General features: G+C 39.6%; 2 protein-coding genes across 2 annotated transcripts; both read right to left on the bottom strand.

Annotated features, from left to right (window-relative positions):
• Positions 1-1918: 1918 nt before the first annotated feature.
• Pdcd4 (Programmed cell death 4) lies at positions 1919-16161 on the bottom strand. Its single transcript, XM_088256233.1, has 10 exons — positions 15742-16161; positions 12779-12936; positions 11363-11464; positions 10453-10570; positions 9829-9991; positions 8828-8917; positions 6194-6326; positions 5344-5454; positions 4090-4229; positions 1919-2167 (listed from the first exon to the last, which is right to left on the bottom strand). The coding sequence occupies exons 1-10, from the start codon at positions 15974-15976 to the stop codon at positions 2095-2097; spliced, it is 1323 nt and encodes a 440-aa protein (XP_088112359.1). The 5' UTR covers positions 15977-16161; the 3' UTR covers positions 1919-2094.
• A 3917-nt stretch (positions 16162-20078) lies between these two features.
• LOC148311709 (uncharacterized) lies at positions 20079-23234 on the bottom strand. Its single transcript, XM_088256231.1, has 2 exons — positions 22671-23234; positions 20079-21269 (listed from the first exon to the last, which is right to left on the bottom strand). The coding sequence occupies exons 1-2, from the start codon at positions 23089-23091 to the stop codon at positions 20227-20229; spliced, it is 1464 nt and encodes a 487-aa protein (XP_088112357.1). The 5' UTR covers positions 23092-23234; the 3' UTR covers positions 20079-20226.
• Between the last annotated feature and the right edge of the window lie 338 nt (positions 23235-23572).

The raw sequence follows: 23572 nt of genomic DNA, 5'->3' as shown, positions 1-23572 counted from the left end.
GTATATGTGTACATGTGTATATGTGTATATGTGTATATGTGTTAATGTGTTAATGTGTATATGTGTATATGTGTATATGTGTATATGTGTATATGTGTATATGTGTATATGTGTATATGTGTTAATGTGTTAATGTGTATATGTGTATATGTGTATATGTGTATATGTGTATATGTGTATATGTGTTAATGTGTTAATGTGTATATGTGTATATGTGTATATGTGTATATGTGTATATGTGTATATGTGTATATGTGTATATGTGTTAATGTGTTAATGTGTATATGTGTATATGTGTATATGTGTATATGTGTATATGTGTATATGTGTATATGTGTATATGTGTTAATGTGTTAATGTGTATATGTGTATATGTGTATATGTGTATATGTGTATATGTGTATATGTGTATATGTGTATATGTGTTAATGTGTTAATGTGTATATGTGTATATGTGTATATGTGTATATGTGTATATGTGTATATGTGTTAATGTGTTAATGTGTATATGTGTATATGTGTATATGTGTATATGTGTATATGTGTATATGTGTATATGTGTATATGTGTATATGTGTTAATGTGTTAATGTGTATATGTGTATATGTGTATATGTGTATATGTGTATATGTGTATATGTGTATATGTGTATATGATGTGTATATGTATATATGTATATATGTATATATGTATATATGTATATATGTATATATGTATATATGTATATATGTATATATATATATATATATATATATATATATATATATATATATATATATATATATATATGTTTAGTCATAAATTAAGCCCTGAGGAGGGCGACCGGTTGTTGCCGAAACTAGTTGGTTGTTAGTTAAAATGTGAGTGGATCAAAAAGCGTCTTTTTATTTCTCAAAATAACACGACAATGCTGCTTGATATTTTCAACAGTGTTACAAGGACCCAGGCAATCGCATTGGATCTTCCTCGAAAGGCATCTAGAGGAAGACCAGAGAATTCACGGATGCTGCAGAGAGATAACATGATCCCAAGGCATGGCCTAGGTGACGCTGTATATGACAGAAGGACCTACAGCCTGAGGACGAGGAGATCTGACCCTACATGATACATGATTCCAATTCTCCTCTATGGCTCCGAATGCTGGACGATGTACAACACCTACTCTAGGCAACTAGAAACTGCTGAAATGCGAATGCTTACATGGTCAGCTGAAGTGTCCCTCGGAGACCAGATAAAGAGTTGACGCATTAGTGGGAGCCTGGCTGTAACAGGCATCAATAGTAAGGTAGGGGAAAGGCAATTGGAGGTGGTATGGGCACATAGGGCGCAGAGAACCTGATCATATTGTGAACCAGGCAATCGCCATAGAAAGGCATCTAGTGGGTAAATAATACACGGATGCTGCAGAAAGATTACGTGATCCGAAGGCGTGGCCTAGGTGACGTTGTCCATGATAAAAGGACCTAAAGACGAGGAGAGCTGACTCCAACAGTCTGCAAAGACGATAAGTTGGGATTGAGTCAGGAAAAAGATGATACATAGAAGGAGCTACAAGAAACATGTGTGTACAGATACGCAGATTAATTTTTGCGAATTATGAAACACGTCAGTCCGTCGTGAAGCGTACGAAATGTCATTTTTAATGTCAACTGAACGGAGTTATCAAGAGAGAGAGAGAGACATAAGCTACGGCACAGGGGATCGCGATATCTGCTATATATATTAAAAAAAAAGTCTAATTCAGCTATCCTTCTACCAAAATGAACACACACAAAGAAAGAAATTAAAACAAAATAAAAAATTATACATACGAATATTTCTCTCATCTACAGTCATATGGTATTGGCGCTCGGAACGCCAGCGACGCTTTGAAAAATTAAAAATAAAAAATTTTTGGAATAACAAATCTGGGCGGCCATTTTTCATTTATTTTTTATGGGTAACCGTCGAGTAGAGAGCGACCGTTGCTGCGTTGTTCTCCGTCGAGTTGACGAGTCGACGTTGCCGTGTGTAAGGAGGCACCGGTGCGCAGTCTATCGCGACGGCTCAGTCCGCGGGCCGCCGCCGCCGGCCGCGGGCGCGTCGCGCTGCGCTCTAGTCGCGCAGCACCAGCGAGTGGTCCTTGAGGGCGCCGCCGTCCCCTTCGGACACAAAGCGTTTGCGCCCCCTAGAATAAAATGAAAATAAACATTACTTATCGACTGTTTTCCCTCGATTTTTGCCTTATTCAGTAAATATTCAAATAAGACTCTAAAACCTTGTCTGTATACAGGTCCTATCTACTCCGATCTCTATTTGTCCCACTCTCGACTCCATTCCCATCACTCTGATCTTCATTAATTTCTATATCACCCTTTACCCACTCTATCACTCCAGCCAGCATTCAGACTACTGTGGGTTCTTTTTATCCCACTCTCATCCCCATTAATTCACTTGCTCTCATCTCCATTAATCACCCTCACTCCCATTATAATCAATTCACCTGCTCTCATCTCCATTAATTCATGAATTACCCACTCTCATATCCAATAATTACTCCCACTCTCATTATGATTAATTCACCCACTCTCATCCCCATGAATCCATTAATTACCCACTCTCATATCCAATAATTACTCCCACTCTCATTACAATTAATTCACCCACTCTCATCCCCATGAATCCATTAATTACCCACTCTCATATCCAATAATTACTCCCACTCTCATTACAATTAATTCACCCACTCTCATCCCCATGAATCCATTAATTACCCACTCTCATATCCAATAATTACTCCCACTCTCATTACAATTAATTCACCCACTCTCATCCCCATGAATCCATTAATTACCCACTCTCATATCCAATAATTACTCCCACTCTCATTACAATTAATTCACCCACTCTCATCCCCATGAATCCATTAATTACCCACTCTCATATCCAATAATTACTCCCACTCTCATTACAATTAATTCACCCACTCTCATCCCCATGAATCCATTAATTACCCACTCTCATATCCAATAATTACTCCCACTCTCATTACAATTAATTCACCCACTCTCATCCCCATGAATCCATTAATTACCCACTCTCATATCCAATAATTACTCCCACTCTCATTACAATTAATTCACCCACTCTCATCCCCATGAATCCATTAATTACCCACTCTCATATCCAATAATTACTCCCACTCTCATTACAATTAATTCACCCACTCTCATCCCCATGAATCCATTAATTACCCACTCTCATATCCAATAATTACTCCCACTCTCATTACAATTAATTCACCCACTCTCATCCCCATGAATCCATTAATTACCCACTCTCATATCCAATAATTACTCCCACTCTCATTACAATTAATTCACCCACTCTCATCCCCATGAATCCATTAATTACCCACTCTCATATCCAATAATTACTCCCACTCTCATTACAATTAATTCACCCACTCTCTTCCCCATTAATCCATTAATTACCCACTTTCATATCCAATAATTATTCCCACTCTCATTATAATTAATTCACCCACTCTCATCCCCATTAATTCATTAATTACCCACTCTCATATCCAATAATTATTCCCACTCTCATTTTAATTCATTCACTCACTCTCATATCCATTAATCACCCTCACTCTCATCCCCATTAATTCATTAATTACCCACTCTCATCAAACCCTTATCCGCACCCCAATGGTGCATAGGGCACTGCATTATATAAACACAGGGTTATCTTGATCGTTAACACACGAAGGAAAGGTGATCAGCCCTCCGCTTCAGGTACCAGTCCAGGGTAATATTGAATAAATATTAGAGTGAAAAAAACACTTGTATTTATTTGACCCCCACCTGGGAATCGAACCCGGGACCTCCAGAACGGTAGCCGGCCGTGCTGACCATTACACTGCGGAGGCGGACCCACTCTCATATCTAATAATTACTCTCACTCTCATTATAATTCATTCACCCACTCTCATATCCATTAATCACCCTCGCTCTCATTATAATTAATTCCCCTCCTCTCTTCCCCATTAATTCACCCAGTTCCATCTCTATCGCTCCCACTACAATGGATCCACCCGGCTCTCCTCACCTGGTGGGCATCTTGCTGTGCACGCGGTCCGTGAGTATCTTCCGGCCGTGGCAGCGCTCCATGAAGCGGTTCAGTGTGATGTACGCCAGCGGCACGTCCAGCACGATGTCCGCCATGTCGTCAAACACCCGCAGGAAGCCCTGAAACATGTGGACTCGTGTCACGCAACGTGCATAGGGCGCCTGCACCGAGGGAGAGACGAAGCTATCAATGGCGTATTTGGGGGCTACACGAGCTAAGTACTCTCTTATGGCAGAGAAAGTCCAAAAGAAGTTTCTCTACATGAGAGAGTACGGCTATTATCCTCGGCTCTACCCGACCCAGTTCCTCCAGGGTATGCTCGGCCTACAACAGTCTAGAGACTAGAAGGAATGTGTATTCGATAAGGCATTTCTATCCATTGTTGCGCGGTATGATGGATAATCCTGAAACTATCCGGAGCATCGGTCTGTATGTTCCCGATAGTTAGCTAAGGACAGCGTGGGCATAGATAGTTTCCCATTCCTATATACAGGAGCAACCTGCCGATGGTTATGCCTGTAGGAAGATATGCTGAACAATACCTGTTCCATGTGCCTGAGGGGGTATTCCCATAAGGGATGCTTCTACATCTGTAACAAGAGTCTTCTTGCTTACTGTATAATTTAGTATAGTTAATAATAATTTAGATCGCCTAAACCGATTGGACAGACTATACAATACTGAGACCACGCGCCCAGCACCAGCCGACCGGAAGTATTCACGACAAAGTTGACACTAAATTAAAATAATTTTGATATTTTATGACACTAGATCAAAGGGAACTAATTCATCCATGCCTCAAACCAAATTTAAGTGCAAATAATTATCCATAGGTGTTGATATGAGTACGTAAAGTGGAGTTGTTTTTGTCCGCCTCCGTAGTGTAATGGTCAGCATGCTCGGCTACCGTTCCCGAGGTCCCAGGTTCGATTCCCAGGGGGATTTAATAATTAATAAGTGATTTTTTCACTCTAATATTTATTCAATATTACACTGGACTGGTACCTGAAGCGGAGGGGCTGATCACCTTTCCTTCATGTGTAATCGATCGAGATAACACTGCGTTTATATGAAGCAGTGCCCTATGCACCATTGGAGTGCGGTAAGGGTTTTGTTATATTAAAGTTGAAAAACGACTATGCATGCGATGCGCAGTCAACGGTAGTTCTATAAAAAACGGCAATAGATGCAATACGGGTTAATAAATTGAATTGAAAGGAGCAAAACAGTTACCCGCTCCATCATGTCCATGGTGATCAGGCAGCTGTCGCTGAAGGACGTCAGCAGCTCCACCAGCTGCTGCTCCACGGTGCTGCTGACAGCTTCCAGGGCCATCACAACAGTCTGAATGCATTTACAAACAAAGAGACAGTCAAAATTTCTGTACAATTCAATTACTTTGAAGGGTGGTCAATAAAAGCAACATTTAAGAATATAACACACATTTTTCCCGTTTTTAAACCACATTTTCATATAATAACCATATCCGCTCCCTAGGTGGAGCATATGGAGTCCACAAACCGTCTCCAGGCTTTTCTGTCTTTTCCATTTTCATATGGCGTACAAAATACATCGCTCACTCCTTTCAAGAACGTCATAAATCAAAAAACTTGATTTTTCAGGAGAATGTTTTTAAAGTTTAAAAATATAATAAAATGTATTAAAAATAAATATTAAGCCACTTACTGAACTTTTTACTGTGCAACAGATCTTTTTAGGTAAAACCTGAAGGTTTTTTCTCCATTTGAAAAATATTTAGTATATTTAAAAAAATTATTAAACAATACCTTTTCTTCAAAATGCAAAAACAACACTTTCTGCCCTGTAGCGGGTAAATATTAAGTTAAAAATATGCCGCTTTTGCTGGAATATAGCACATTTCCTGGGCATTCTGAAAACATGCACAACTGATAATTGTCGATTTTTGATTTATGACGTTCTTGAAAGGAGCGAGCGACGTATCACCTATGAGCGCGGAAGTTTTTGGCACCGTTAGGGAAGGGTTAATGACACGTAAAAATGTATCTTTTGGAAGAATATCCACAGCTTTAGCACTAAGTGCGGAGTTTGAAGAGTCACCGACCTCGTAGACCAGCTCGTGGTGGAAGTGCGGCACCTCGAGGTCGCGGAGACACCTCTGCGCCTCCCGCACGTCCCCGGAGCTCAGGAACTCCTTCAGCAGTAGGTTCATTTGCCGCACCAGCGACTTGACAGGCCTGCAACACAGTCTCCGAGTTAGGGCGGTAAACAGGGCTGTGCAATGTCACTGTGAGACATTTCTATGTAAGCATTGCCTACTGTATATCAGTGGATAGTTGGTGCGTTAAACAGGGCTGTGCAATGTCACCGTGAGACATCTCTACGTGAGCATTGCGGGATAATACTGTAGTATACCAGTGGATAGTTGGTGCGTTAAACAGGGCTGTGCAATGACACCATGAGACATCTCTACGTAAGCATTGCGGGATAATACTGTAGTATACCAGTGGATAGTTGGTGCGTTAAACAGGGCTGTGCAATGACACCATGAGACATCTCTACGTGAGCATTGCGGGATAATACTGTAGTATACCAGTGGATAGTTGGTGCGTTAAACAGGGCTGTGCAATGACACCATGAGACATCTCTACGTAAGCATTGCGGGATAATACTGTAGTATACCAGTGGATAGTTGGTGCGTTAAACAGGGCTGTGCAATGACACCATGAGACATCTCTACGTGAGCATTGCGGGATAATACTGTAGTATACCAGTGGATAGTTGGTGCGTTAAACAGGGCTGTGCAATGACACCATGAGACATCTCTACGTAAGCATTGCGGGATAATACTGTAGTATACCAGTGGATAGTTGGTGCGTTAAACAGGGCTGTGCAATGTCACCGAGAGACATCTCTAACGAAGCATTGCGGGATAATACTGTATATCAGTAGATAGTTGGTGCGTTAAACAGGGCTGTGCAATGACACCATGAGACATCTCTACGTGAGCATTGCGGGATAATACTGTAGTATACCAGTGGATAGTTGGTGCGTTAAACAGGGCTGTGCAATGACACCATGAGACATCTCTACGTAAGCATTGCGGGATAATACTGTAGTATACCAGTGGATAGTTGGTGCGTTAAACAGGGCTGTGCAATGACACCATGAGACATCTCTACGTAAGCATTGCGGGATAATACTGTAGTATACCAGTGGATAGTTGGTGCGTTAAACAGGGCTGTGCAATGACACCATGAGACATCTCTACGTAAGCATTGCGGGATAATACTGTAGTATACCAGTGGATAGTTGGTGCGTTAAACAGGGCTGTGCAATGTCACCGAGAGACATCTCTAACGAAGCATTGCGGGATAATACTGTATATCAGTAGATAGTTGGTGCGTTAAACAGGGCTGTGCAATGACACCATGAGACATCTCTACGTAAGCATTGCGGGATAATACTGTAGTATACCAGTGGATAGTTGGTGCGTTAAACAGGGCTGTGCAATGACACCATGAGACATCTCTACGTAAGCATTGCGGGATAATACTGTAGTATACCAGTGGATAGTTGGTGCGTTAAACAGGGCTGTGCAATGTCACCGAGAGACATCTCTAACGAAGCATTGCGGGATAATACTGTATATCAGTAGATAGTTGGTGCGTTAAACAGGGCTGTGCAATGACACCATGAGACATCTCTACGTAAGCATTGCGGGATAATACTGTAGTATACCAGTGGATAGTTGGTGCGTTAAACAGGGCTGTGCAATGACACCATGAGACATCTCTACGTAAGCATTGCGGGATAATACTGTAGTATACCAGTGGATAGTTGGTGCGTTAAACAGGGCTGTGCAATGTCACCGAGAGACATCTCTAACGAAGCATTGCGGGATAATACTGTATATCAGTAGATAGTTGGTGCGTTAAACAGGGCTGTGCAATGACACCATGAGACATCTCTACGTAAGCATTGCGGGATAATACTGTAGTATACCAGTGGATAGTTGGTGCGTTAAACAGGGCTGTGCAATGACACCATGAGACATCTCTACGTAAGCATTGCGGGATAATACTGTAGTATACCAGTGGATAGTTGGTGCGTTAAACAGGGCTGTGCAATGTCACCGAGAGACATCTCTAACGAAGCATTGCGGGATAATACTGTATATCAGTAGATAGTTGGTGCGTTAAACAGGGCTGTGCAATGACACCATGAGACATCTCTACGTGAGCATTGCAGGATAATACTGTAGTATACCAGTGGATAGTTGGTGCGTTAAACAGGGCTGTGCAATTATGTATGCTAATGCATTGCGGGCAAATATTGTATTTCAGTGGATAAATGGTGTTACGCGAATTATAATCAGTAATGGCGGACATAAAAAGTTTTGAAAAATCAGACAAAATATCATTTAAGCTTTTGAATTTTTTACATTATTTACTAACCCATCGGCCTATCAGCTGCCAACCGTTGGCGGTAGGTATCTTTTTACATGTGCAAATCAGCCGCCGTTTAAGCCACGCCCCCATTCGTTGGAATGAGTGAAGAAAGAACAGTTGAACAAATTTACGAAGTAAATGTAGTTAGAAATAGAAGAAGTCTAGGGAAAACTTGGCATGATCAAGTATTTCAAATACTTGAGCGTGGTCAGGTCAGGATTGATAATAATCAGCAGGTACGTATGAGGAGATGAATGAATGTGGAAGAGGCAAAGACAGTCAATTACCTGAGGCTCCCTCCCACTCCCCAGATGCTGTCCAGCCGTACAAGCCCATGCTTCATGGACAGCAGGGTGTTGGCCTTGCCCAGGGCTTGTCTGAAAATCAATTGGAAATACAGATCAAGTAATAGGAAAAATAGATATAATAATATAGAAAAAATGAGAGAAGAACTCAACTGGTTATCTATAAAAAAGAGCTTACAGTAAACAAAACATTTATTTTAAAATTCTTTCAGACTCTTTTCATTCTCCATACATTCAGGCATCTCATCATACATTTTCAAACCCTTATACATTAAACTTTTATCCGCGTTAACTTTGTTCCTGAGAGACGCCTGTGCGCGGCGGTATTTCACCGTTTCTTAAATGATTACTTTTATCATGTATTTAGTTAAGAAACGATTTATTTCCCTAAACAAAAACGTTCAATGGGATTCATTGTGCCTTTTTGGTACTCTATAATACACGTGTGTCACATTATTCTTGAAATATATCGTAATATAAACAAATAAGATCGTGACATAAATAAATCAAAGCACGCATCGTGTGTCACTCTTACCCAAGGGCGATGCGTAGCGTCGAGAGTGAGACAGATATAGGGCATGATTATGGCGCGGAATAATTACCGACCGCAAGAAAAATCAGGGATCTGTTCTTTTATTTATCCTTGTGATGTTACAAATTATTAGTCAGATATTTCAACAGATGTCATAAGGCCGAGGATTGACGTATTATTTTATCCAAAGTTCCACACCATGAAGAAATCCCTCCAAGTTGAACTGAGGTTGGAAACTTGGAGCAAAGTAAAAACACATACGCTTATGTCAGCCGCGTATGGGGCATTTTTTGTTAAAACACATACGGTTATGCGAGCCGCGTGGATCCGGTTAAACAATTTTGTGACTTGGTTTTTTCAACAATGGCAGTCTCATTCTATCATTAATATCATAAAAAAAAAAAAAAAATTGGTCAACAAAACTTTTATGACTATTCTCAGATCAGGTTACCTAGCCAGCGGATGCAGGTCGAGGGCCAGCAGCTGCGAGGATATGAAGCGCGGAGGCAGGCAGTCGTCTCCGACGCACCGCGCCATGAAGCAGCCCACCAGGTCGGCCGCCGAGGGCTGGTCCAGCGTCAGGTCATCTAGGTTCCCCAGCAGGTTCTCAAAGGCTAAACACCAATCACAAGCGTAAGCCAGATCCATCCGAGACCGCAGTAGGAAAACATGAATGGGAACAAAAATGGGTCGGGAAAGTACGACTCCGGAACTCCATCGGTGCTGCGACGTCGTTCATCGACAAATAGAGCCGCCAATAATTTAGCAATGACACCAAAATTAAAATAAATCCAACGTTTTTGTGACGTCATTCATTGCCAACTTACGAAAATAACGTTTTTTCAAAGGCGAATTTTCCAAAAGAAAATGACGAACGAAAATATTGATTACATCGGCTGTTATAAACACTTCACGAGTCTAATACAATCCTTTATAGGTTGGGTATGTTAAATTAGATATTTCTCCGTCCCGTCGTCCTGAAGCGCAAGAGTGATCACCTTGCCTTCATGTAAATAATGATCAAAAAAACATTTTTTACTTCCAAAAATTAAAATAGGACTTGTATGTCAAATACCTTGAGCGATGTCCCGTTCCGAGAGCATATGGCCGTAGAGGTCGGAGATGAGGATAGAACACATTTCTCTATGGGACGGCTTGTGGTCCAAACCCATCTCCACGATAATCTCGCATATCTGGAAACAAACGAGATAGAAATCAAACATCGGACAGTCCTCATATCGCTCACTCCTTTCAAGAACGTAGTATATCAAAAATTGACAATTTTCAGTTGTGCATGTTTTCGGAATGCCCAGAAACTGTACTATATCCCAGCAAAGGTGGCATATTTTTAACTTAATATTTACCCGCTACAGGGCAGAAAGTGTTGTTTTTGCATTTTGAAGAAAGGGTATTGCTTAATTATTTTTTTAAATGTACTAAATATTTTTTAAATGGAGAAAAAACATTCAGGTTTTACCTAAAAAGATCTGTTGCACAGTAAAAAGTTCAATAAGTGGCTTGATATTTATTTTTAATACATTTTATTATATTTTTAAAATTTTAAAAATTTAAAAAAGACTTGGCACGATCAGATCAATCAGAACCTAAAATCTGGCGGTGTCAAAAGTCTGCGTAATCGTAGGGCATGTATGACTAGATGTATGGATGTGAAGGAGGCGAGGAGTGTATGTCAGGACAGAAGAGTGTGGCGTTCCATCCTCTCTGCCTACCCCTGCGGAGAAACGGCGTGATGGTAGTAGTAGTAGTAAAAAATGATCTCCTGAGAAATTAGATAGTGTTTTAGTATTAATCAGTCTTGATAAAGAAGCGGTTAGCTTGGAAACCGGTAGACATTATAATTAAGTTATAATAAAATATTTATAGTGATTTTAAAACAAAGTTACATTTTGATTATAAATTGAATTGAATTCAGTGTATGATATTGAACCGTGACCCGCGCTGGCTGAGGTCATGACTTGACTCACCGTGTGCCTCTGGCTGGGAGGGATGAACTCCAGGAAGCTCTCCATCGCTTCGTTGGTGTCGCCATTCTCAAAATACTCTAAAATTATAGGTTCAGCCTTTTTCTGGAAAAAAAACAATTATAGTTTAAATAACGTTTTGAGTGTGTCCAAATTCTTCTTCTTTCCATGTTCGCTCCCTAGGTGGAGCGTATGGCCAACACGAGACGTCTCCAAGTCACTCTGTCACGCGCCATCTCCTTGGCTTCCTCCCAGGTCAGTCCGGCGTCTCCAAGTCCCGCTGAGTATAGTCGGTGAATGGGCGCCGAAACCCTCGGGGTTGGAAGAAGAGACACGAGGGGTTGATGCTCTCAGGTGGCATTCTGAGGACATGTCCCAACCATGTCCGCCTTCTCCTCTTCAGGACTTCCAGTATGAGGGGCTGTTGAGTTCTTCTCCTCACATCGTCATTCCTGACCAAGTCATACCACTTTATACCCAGTATTCGCCTCAGGCACCAGGTTTCCAAAACTTGCTAGTTTCTTGCTTTGAGCTTTGGTGAGGTGCCACGACTCACATCCGTCCAAATACTTGTTCACAAGTCTGGATTATCACCAGAGCATTTTCAGGGACATCTCTCAGTGCGGCAAGACCATGTATAGGTGTAGGTGATATAAGGAAAGGGTGCAAGGCTGAGATGAGCACTATCCAGCAAACTAAGGAAGGCGGCTTGGGATGGTTTGGGAAGGATGAGAGTAGACTGGATGCAGTCGGGATGCCATCTCTCAGTGCGGCAAGACCATGTATGGTAGATGTTCCAATGGTGATATAAGGAAAGGGTGCAAGGCTGAGATGAGCACTATCCAGCAAACTAAGGAAGGCGGCTTGGGATGGTTTGGGAAGGATGAGAGTAGACTGGATGCAGTCGGGATGCCATCTCTCATTGCGGCAAGACCATGTATGGTAGATGTTCCAATGGTGATATAAGGAAAGGGTGCAAGGCTGAGATGAGCACTATCCAGCAAACTAAGGAAGGCGGCTTGGGATGGTTTGGGAAGGATGAGAGTAGACTGGATGCAGTCGGGATGCCATCTCTCAGTGCGGCAAGACCATGTATGGTAGATGTTCCAATGGTGATATAAGGAAAGGGTGCAAGGCTGAGATGAGCACTATCCAGCAAACTAAGGAAGGCGGCTTGGGATGGTTTGGGAAGGATGAGAGTAGACTGGATGCAGTCGGGATGCCATCTCTCAGTGCGGCAAGACCATGTATGGTAGATGTTCCAATGGTGATATAAGGAAAGGGTGCAAGGCTGAGATGAGCACTATCCAGCAAACTAAGGAAGGCGGCTTGGGATGGTTTGGGCGTGTGGAACCAATGAGCGAGGAAAGACCAGTAAAACATAATTTATGAGGATAGAAAGCCAAAGTCGGGACAAACCTGCACGTCCTCCTTTGCGAGCTCCGGGATGACTCTCTTGAGCTCCACGTCTCCGCTGTTCATGTTCTCCGAGTCGTAGTTGGGGTCGTTGAAGTCCTCATACTCCTCCAGCAGCTCGGAGCCCAGCTTGCCCCATACCCCCTTGCCGCCCGCTCCGCCTGGAATACATATAGAGTCAGTATAAGGATACAGATACGGTCAGTATAAGGATACAGATACAGTCAGTATAAGAAAGCAGATATTGTCAGTATAAGGATGTAGATACTGTCGGTATAAGAAGGCAGATAAAGTCAGTATAAAGATGTAGATACTGTCGGTATAAGAAGGCAGATATAGTCAGTATAAGGATACAGTCAGTATAAAGATACAGGTAAAGTCAGTAAAAGGATGTATATACAGTCAGTTTAAGGATACAGAAGTCAGTACGAGAATACAGATAGTCAGTATAAGGATACAGAGAGTCAGTATAAGAAAACAGATAGTCAGTATAAGGATACAGATAGTCAGTATAAGAATACAGATAGTCAGTATAAGAATACAGATAGTATTAGAATACAGATAGTCAGTATAAGGATACAGATAGTCAGTATAAGAATACAGAGAGTCAGTATAAGAATACAGATAGTCTGTATAAGAATACAGATAGAATAAGAATACAGAAGTCAGTATAAGAATACAGGTATTCAGTATAAGAATACAGATAGTAAGTATAAGAATACAGATAGTCAGTATAAGAATACAGATATACAGTATAAGGATACAGATAGTATAAAATAACAGATAGTCAGTATAAGAATACAGGAAGTCAGTATAAGAATACAGGAAGTCAGTATAAGAATACAGGAAGTCAGTATAAGAATACAGGAAGTCAGTATAAGAATACAAAGTCAGTATAAGGATACAGGAAGTCAGTATAAGGATACAGATAGTCAGTATGAGGATACAGATAGTCAGTATGAGAATACAGGTATTCAGTATAAGAATACAGATAGTCAGTATAAGGATACAGAGTCAGTATAAGGATACAGATAGTCAGTATGAGGATACAGATAGTCAGTATGAGAATACAGGTATTCAGTATAAGAATACAGATAGTCAGTATGAGAATACAGGTATTCAGTAAAAGAATACAGATATTCAGTATAAGAATACAGATAGTATAAGAATACAGATAGTCAGTATAAGAATACAGATAGTCAGTATAAGGATGCAGTTTATTTAGTTATGTCATTTTTAAATGTTTCAATTACTGTAAATTGTAAAGCACTGTTAATGTGTTTTCTCACGAAAACCGCGCTGTATAAATTGCCCAATAAACGAATAAAGACGGATGGAGTTATATTTTATCTGCCTACCCCATCGGAGCAGCGGCGCGATGGTTACTTGGATATTTTCTTCTACGGCTTCATCGCGAAATACGAGAACAGTGTTTCTTTTCGGTGACGCAAAGCGATTAGCTTTATTTATATATTATACAAGTCGTTCATTATCAATGCCTACTCTGGTTGTACGAATATAAGTGACAAAATAAATGGACCTTTTTACATTTGCGCTGTTTAAAGTTCAAAAATAATAATTTTAATTATTAATATTCGTATTGTACGTGGGTAGGTAGCAAACAGTTGTCGAAAGGAGTTTTGCCGGTAGGGGAAAATCTGGTAGGGCGCCACGCGCACTAGCACTGTTGACATCGTAAAACGTGCCTACGTGACCCCGGCCACGTTTTAAATACAGACAAAGAACCGAATCTAACCTAAAATAACCTAAAAACAGCCAATTAAACCAATAAATATGACCAGATCAATCAAAACATATCGCTAATTTGCCATGTAGAAAATTGCAAATGGCGGCGTCCCGCGACCTTGAGGCGCCGCGTTGCAAATTTGTAAACATTGGAAAATGTAAACAGATGTTGCGCAATTCTCTGCGTACGTAAATAAATAAATGGAGGCCTCGTGTTTTGGTTTAAAATCCAAAGTGAACGACCGCGGCATTGCTATATGTGCGTGTAAGAAAAATCAACTTTTACTTCGATAGCCCCGGCGGCTATGCGGCTATGCGGCTAGTCTAAACAAGGTGTATTTTTATATGATTGTAACAATAAAAAAGGTATATTTTTAAATTCGGCCATCTTGATTAGTTTTAAATAAAATCGAGCGAAATCTAATCAATTCTTAACCTATGTTTTCAACAGTTAAACGATAACATATTGGGGTTTATTATTTATTATTGTTGACGTTCGGCTGTATGTTGTATTATCTTTAAAAACAGGTTTGATAAAAGTAAAATTCGGTCGTAAAACAAAAATAATAATGAGAAATCTATTTTAAGCTTATCAAGATTACTGTACACACCCACGAATTATTATTTTATTATTGGGTATATTATAAATTATGTCGTGGATATGAAATAAATTCATAAAAATCGGAACCGCTGACGTGTATTGTATTTCTAAAAACAAATCCTCATATATGAGATGTGATGACATTGAAATTTTATATCGGGAATCATTATATTTTCAGGATTAAAATTCAACAAGTCTAGGGTTTATTGCGATCATTTGATCGGTTAAAATAAAGGCTAGTAAAAATTAAATTAGTAACAGAAAAATGGAGGATTCGACCATGCGGGTCGCCGTAATTAACGCGTTTATAAACACGCGGATTAGTTTAAATTTTACATCACGTCAAAGATAGAAGATTGAACGATGTTTTATGATAAAATAAAGTTTTGCCATTACTTTTTAAAATACATTTTATTTATCCGTTTTTGAGAAGGTCTCGACCAATTGCATGAAAAAAATGGAGGATTCGAAAACAGGGGTCACCGGAATTATTGAAATTAAAGCGCTCAAAAGCACGCGGAGAAGTTAAAATTTTGCCAAATCATAAATGGAAGACTGATTGATGTTATCGTGATATTGTGAGGTATTGACATCAGCTTTTTTGTGCAATTTGCGTTACCTTTCTTCGGAAGGCCCCGGCCATGGCCGTTGCGCGGTCGGCGGCTGTTTTTCCAACTGCGATGCTGCGGGATCGGACCCACGACTACAGCGTTGTCCCTGCTGCCCTGTCTGACGATCTTCTTGGCTTTTCTCCTGATCCTCTCGGACCCATCTCCCATGGCCCTGGCGGGGACACTCGCCGGCGGCGGCATCGAGCCGTCGGCCACGCCGTCAACCAAACTTTCCGCCTCCATGACTATTTCGACTCCAAACTGTCAGCACCCGTCAATCCGCTATCGCGACGGTATTTGAAACACTTTAATCTGACGAATGGATCGCGATTAAATTATCAATTACGCATTTGACTTGTGTACTAACAAAACAATCGGAAGCGAAGAGGAGGAACGAGGTTTGTTATGAACCACAGATTACGTAGAGTATAGACGGCAAGCTCGGAACTTGGGGCGTTCGTGTCCTTGCATGTATGAGAGAGATAGCGCGCTACAAAATTAACTCTGTCGTATTTTAACCTTCATAGAGGTGATTTTCAAGAATTGGTGCCAAAAGTAAACGGTCGAACTGGATCGGTCATTACTCATTACATTTTTTGAACTAGCTCATTTCGGTCATCTTGATAACTACAGAAATAACTGAAGAGTGTTAATATTTATTAAGTGTATACCCACTTTAGAGTGAATATGGACTGTCCCGCGCAACTGTATTCTTCCAATGGAGATGTTGTTAGTTGTTATGCGTTCGCCATGCATTCGCTGTCATAACAGATCGAAGCGGATTGCTCTAAACGGATCGCGTATAATATTCTTGAGGGTAATAGTTATTTTCGCTCTTAAGTGAACCCATCCTTAGAATTCCCTTTCACGCATTTCATGACGTGGGAGAATTTCAGATGTTTCAACGAAATTCACTGAGTACATATATACCTGTGAAACATGGCACCTTACAAGGGCCCAGAGCAGCCGTGTACTAAGCTTTGAGAATAGGTGTTTGCGGAGAATCTTAGGCGGGCGGTGGTTTGACTTTGAGAGGAATGAAGAGATAAGGCGTAGGACGCAGCAAATCTTGGTCACAACTGTCGTCAAGAAAAGGCGATTCAGTTGGCTTGACCATGTACTCCGCATGCCTCCTGAGAGCCTTAATCAAGCTTGCCTCTTTTACAAGGCATCAGGTTCGCGCCGCCCAGGACGACCACTGCTGACAATTCGTCGGCAGTTCTCGTCAGAACTTCGGGACGCGGACTGACTGGGGAGGATGCAAGGGAACTGGCAGCCGACAGAAAAGCCTGGAGATAGTTTGTGGACTCCATATGCTCCACCTAGGGAGCGGATATGGTTATTATTTATTATTACATATACCTAGACCAATATCAAAATATAACCCAAAATGAAACAATAAAAAATAACTGGATTTAACTCTTGTCAACTTTTAATCGTTGACTATTTTTTTACTGGCAAAAAGCGCTAGTATGAAATTAAATTTATGTCGTTTATGAATAGTTTGATGTCCGTTTATTGACATCTTAAAACATGACAACACAAGGGACCATTTTTATGCAACATCTATGTAAATAAAAATATAAAAATAAAATTAAAACTCTGATAATTGAGTTAAAATTTCGCATAAAACTGGTGTTTTTAATGATTAACGATTGAAGTCACCACTTGGGTTGTATAGGATATCTGATTTCGAGTCACAAGATATTCCCTTTTTTAAATAATATTCAATGGCATGCAAATTATAGTAAATATTCAGATTTCAGAAGCCGTGTTTTTGTTTTCAGCAAAATTTAATACATATTTAATATACATATTTGTTATTTTTGGTTAAAAGATCTGCATCGCAAAGTTCGTGACAAATTGAATCGGATCTCAAAAGATAGGATCTTAAAACTTATGACTAATCATTTTACGCATGGCCGAGAATAATAATAATATTTTCTCTTTGTCTCTTTTTTCTCTCAGGCAATTCACATAAGATGAACAAAGATAGAGAGATCGGCTGTGCCTAATTCCAGTAAATTATTATACTAAGCTTAGAGTACCTATTGGCGCTTTGTATGAAAGAGAGTGCGAAGTTAGGTGCGTAAGGTTGCGCAATTTTCTAATTTTCAATTCTGCGCATGCGTGTTCTGCTGCGCAGCAACTTTATTTTTATTCCAAAACTTGTTTCATTTTGGCGGAAAATTCAAAAAACTAGTGGGTAGGTACAAGAAAAGTTTGTGGCAAAGATTGAACATAGTTTTTTCAAAGTATTTTCATGGATATTTCTAATACTATATTGAATTATACTTACCCTTTGGGCGATTGTCCACTACCCGGAATTTGACCGTCCGGCAGTCCGGTTTTGAAAAATGAAAGCGACTACGACAGTTTAGCGTGATCGAATTTACGCGCAACGTGTTCACGCATCATCAAGAGCACCGATCCGAAAAAATTATGATGGTTAGTTTTTCTTCTAACCCTTATCCGCACCCAGTGGTGCATAGGGCACTGCAACGTATAGTAGTAGTGTTATCTTGATCGTGAAATACTCAAATGAGAGGTGATCAGCCTTCCGCTTCAGATAACAGTCCAGTCTCATTTTTCAAATAAATATTAGACTGCAAAATCACTAATATTTATTTTTATCCTCTTGAACCCGGGACCTCCATGGTAGCGTAGCGCACTAACCACTACACTATGGAGGCGGACAGTGCTGGTTAGTTAGTTAGTTTTTTATTTAAAAAATCGTTGGCGGACCAGAATTTCAAAAAAATTTCAAATAATGGCGATGAATATCATTTTAACGTATTTATTCAATTATACAAATAATTCATAAAATTATATTCATATTTTTTTATAAAAGTCACTTTTATATGTACGTACAATATAATTTATTATTCTTCTAACCGTTATTCGCACCCAATGGTGCATAGGGAACTGCATCGTATGACGCAATGTTATCTTGATAGTTACATACTTACATGAAAGCAAGGTGATCACTCTTGCGCTTCCATGACCAGTCCAGGGTAATAAATATTATTATGTAAAATCACCAATGCTTATTTTCACCCCCCTCCCCTGGGAATCAAACCCGGGACCCTCAGAATAGTAGCTAAACACGCTAACCATTACACCGCGGAGGCGGTAATTTTTGCATCCTAAAAAATATGTAAACTTAGTTTTTTTTATTTAGTCGTCGCATACATAATAGGGTATTTTCACTCGGGAGGAATATCTAATTTAACATACTCAACCTATAAAGTACTGTGTAATACTTGTTTTGTGTTTATAACAGCTGATATAATCAATATTTTCATTCATCATTTTGTTTTGCAAAATTCACCTTCGTAAAAACGTTGTTTTCGTACGTTGGTAACGAATGACGTCACAGAAACGAATCCACACTACTACTATTACAGCTCTATAAAGCAGATACATAAATGGATACGCCCCATAACACATCCGATGACGTAAAATTTGATGACGCATAGTGCTGTCCGTTTTTCGTTTTATTCAAATATCTAAAGTTTAAACCTTCATATCTCCCTTGGTTCTCTACAGGTTTCTATAAGAACGTTACCGATAGTCTTGTGATTTTTTATATTAATTTATTAGCCAATAATAACACATCATAGAATGATCCATTAAAAGGTTAAAAAAAAAACACCATAATAACATAAAAAGGGTTAAAAAAAAATGCGTATATTTTAAAAAAATTGTGTATTTATAAAAATAATATTTTCTTACAATAAGATTAAGTTATTTTAAAGAAAGTAATAATACTGGAAACTCATAATTATTGGGAAGAGGTAATTACAGCTCAATAGAATCAGAAGAAAATGAATTCGAACAATTAAAAATACATCGGTAATATTATAAAAGTTCCCGGTAGGAATATTCCACCTGTATTTCTTATCAAAGCATTTAGACAGATTGGGATGGCATTCTATTATCTCTGCCTGTATCATCCTACGAGATAGTTAGTTTTATTCTTCTTCACGAGCCCTCTGACCTCCATCGCTGGATATAGGCCTCTTCCCCTTCTTTCCATTTCCTGCGGTTGGTTGCTGCTTGCAGCCAGTTTCTACCCCCCACAGCGACTATATCGTCAGACCATCTCTTTTGGGGTCTTCCGACACCTTTTTTGTTCTCCCGAGGTCTCCATCGTAAAATTCTTGAGGTCCATCTTCAGTTGGTTAGGTTAGGTTAGGTTAGTTAAGTTTTATTAGATTAAAATAAAACTAGTTTCCCCCAGTCAATACCGGTCGGGTAGTGGTCCCGTGCTTAGTATCGCAGACTCTTAAGTCAGAGTTTCTCGGTTCGAATCCACTCTACCACAATTTCATACCTATTTCTAATAATGAGCCGCTTAGGCTCACAGAAATAGTATGAAATTGAAATATTTGTGTAAATAATAAAAACACAAATATTTCTCATTTAAAAAAAAAATACCGGACCCAAAAATGTGGCCGAAGCTTTCAGAATTCTCTTTCAGAGGATATGGATTAAGGAACGTGACCAACATGAGTCAAAATATGTCGTTTCAATGTTAGTCTCGTTGAGCATTTAAATTGACACTCGGAACATGAAAACGGTTTCTCACCAGTGTGAGTAAACATGTGAAATTTCAAACTGTCCTTCCATGAGCTTTTGAATTGGCATTCCGGGCATGAAAATAATTTTTCCTCGCTATGGGTAACCATGTGTCGTTTCAGCTTACTTTTATCAAAGCATTTAAAGTGACACAAATTGCAAGAGAATGGTTTCGCACCAGTGTGATTCGAGATGTGCCTGATCAGATACGACTTCCGAGGACATTTATAGTCACATTCAGAACAAAAAAATGATTTCTCCTTGGTATGCGTTAGCATATGATGTCTGAGCAGACTTTTTCTATGGCATCGATATTGACACAGAGCGCAAGAGAACGGTTTTACACCAGTATGAGCAAAAGTGTGTCTTTTCAGGGCTTCTTTACTCGAGAATTTAAATTGACACAATTCACATGTCAATGGTTTTTCTCCAGTATGGGATAAAACGTGGTTTTTAAGTTGCGATCTCCAGGAGCATTTAAATTGACACGTATTGCAAGAGAAAGGCATTTCGCCTGTGTGAGTGGACGTGTGTGATTTCAAGGTTTCTTTCTTGGAGCATTTATACTGACACAGGTCACAAGAGAATGGTTTCTCACCGGTATGAGTCAATATGTGTTTTATTAATTCTCCATTACTCAAGGACTTGTATTGACACTCCGAACAAGAGAAGCGCTTCTCGCCACCGTGGATTGTCATATGCCTCTTTAGATTATATTTCCTCGCGCACTTGAATTCACATTCTGTACAAGCGAATGGTTTCTCACCCGTATGAGTTAGCGTGTGTAACTTCAGATGACTCTCATATGGAGTTCTAAAATTACACAGAGAACAGTAGAAGACATCTTCTTTGTTCATGTTTTGAGAACGTTTCTTTTTAGTGGGGTTCTTTTTAGTAAAGTTCTTTTTAGTAGGGTTCTTTGAAGTTGCGGGTACTAATCCGTTCTCAGTCAAGTCTGAAATAATAACAAAAATTATTATAAAAATTAAATAAATATTAGTAATATAAGCATATAACCACTAACTGATGTTTAAGTCTGCCGATTTCGAGAGGTTCTTGTTTCTTGGTCATTATTCAAACATTTATGCAGTTGATTTAAGAAAGGTGTGTTGAGATGGTTTGGACATGTAGAACGAATGAGTGAGGAAAGAACGGTAAAACAAATTTATGAGGCGAATGTTAGTTGGTAAAGAAGAAGAGGAAAACCTGGCACGATCAGATATGCCAAATACTTTAAAGTGGTCAGGTTAGGAGTCGTAACAATCGGCGGGTATGTATGAGGAGATGCATGAACCTGAAAGAGGCGAAGACTGTTTGCAAGGATAGAGTGGTGTGGCGCTCTATTCTCTCTGCCTACCCCTGCGGGGAAGCGGCGTGATGGTTAGTTAGTTAGTTAGTTTTAGGAATAACAACTCATGTTGTTAATCATTTGTCTTTGTGTCAGTGTGCGAGTATTATTGGTTTGGTGTGTTAATAGGAAAAAGAGAGAGGTAACTGTCTAGTGGGTCTGATGTAGTGATTGTCCTGATGAAGAGATCGGCTCATCTCGAAATCAGTATCCTAAAACCTCGGTTTGTTGTTCAAAACTAACATTTTGTTGAAATATCTGGCCACAAAGTCGATGCTTTGAATATTAATAATATTTAATTAAAATTTTGCTTCAGGTACCAGTCCAGGGGATATGAAATAAATATTAGAGTGAAACATCACGTATATTTACTTTTAACCCCGCGGGAATAGAAATCGGGACCATCAGCACGGTAGTTTAACGCGCTAACCGGTATTTTTATTTAACCCGCAAAGCGTCTATTTTAGATGCTAGTCTGCAGGTAGGATAGTAAGGGTAGGGAAGGTTAATTTGAAAAATACACCAGACAAATTGAAAATAAATCTTTCTTGAATTCATTTTGCAATCGGCGGGAATCAAACCCGCGACGCCAGTTAGGCAGTCGAGCGTCTACCCAACTACGCCTCGGCGCCTGTCTATACCATATTCATATCCATATATTATACCATATTCACACAATACGGAAAGTTGTAACATTTGCCGTTATTGTTTGAGAGTTGGTACTATATAAGTCATTCTTTTTTCAACGGTTTGCATACGAGTGTTTTTGCCTAGAATTTTCACTCATGAATTACATGAAATTATAGTAACTTTAAACATAAAGAGTAAATCCAATCACAAGTAGGCATAGGCTATGAAACTTTTAAAGTTGAAGCCTGAGTAGGGACATGATAAACGGTGTTGCATAAGCCGTAGCTAGATTTCAGAGTCACTTGGACGTTAGGTAATTCAAAAAAAAAACTGTTTGCATACTCCGTTTCTTCATACGACACACTAAATGTTACTTACTGGAATCCCCTTCAGCTGTACTCAAGGATTCCAAGCATTCCTGTTCAGTGTCCAGAAAAGGAACGACATGCATCTCACTAGTTACTTTACAACTAGTTCCCGACGCAGTTTGGAAATCATCCTCTATCTTTATTTCAGTCTTGATAATCGGAATTAGACGCGAACTCCCGGATATTGGTAAATCTAAGCTGCCTTTATCAGACTCTTGTATATTTATGAGTGGTATTTCCACTTTATTGAGATAATCACCATATTTATCGTCACTTCTTGGTTCTGCCTTGATAGCAAGATCCCATGGGCAGACAGTCTCATTCTTTACAGTGGAATATGCTGGAATATTAACGATGACTTTGTTAGACTCTGATTCAATCTTGAGATATACTTCTTTTACATCTTCTGGTTCTGTTTCGAGCCGTTCCATCCTCTTACTTCTCAACCGCCAGCGTAATTAAGCGTACTAACTTCGAAAGCTACATGTATTGGATTTTTTTGTGTTGGATTATAAAAGTATAATAGTTTGCCTTAAAGCGATATTAAGTTACAGAACTACATCCTCCACTTGGAACAGCGACGAGGGCCCACTCAGTTCACAGTACGATAGTAAATATTATGTGGAAACATAACCTCACACGGCAATTGTGACTTTCACGATATCCACAGACAATAATCAATGTCATAAACAATATATTAAAAATAAATGTCAATATGTATTAATACACACACTTCAAATACGGCGCTGTAAATTTTTTTTTCCTTTTACACAGTGATCCTTTTTTCCTCCGCAGTGATGCGCTAGACATATTATGTTTATTCAAAGTACTGTATATGGTATTCTTAGGCGTATTGTAAATATGATGGGAATCGACATCGCAGGAGGCTAATCCCTCTTAAAAACAGGCCAT

This window comes from Brachycentrus maculatus, unplaced genomic scaffold (genome assembly GCF_059751285.1).
Source record: "Brachycentrus maculatus isolate JH-2025_06_01 unplaced genomic scaffold, ASM5975128v1 h1tg000059l, whole genome shotgun sequence".
Classification (NCBI taxonomy): domain Eukaryota; kingdom Metazoa; phylum Arthropoda; class Insecta; order Trichoptera; family Brachycentridae; genus Brachycentrus; species Brachycentrus maculatus.
Note: the sequence above shows the minus strand (reverse complement) of the source record. Positions and strands in the feature narration are given on the sequence as shown.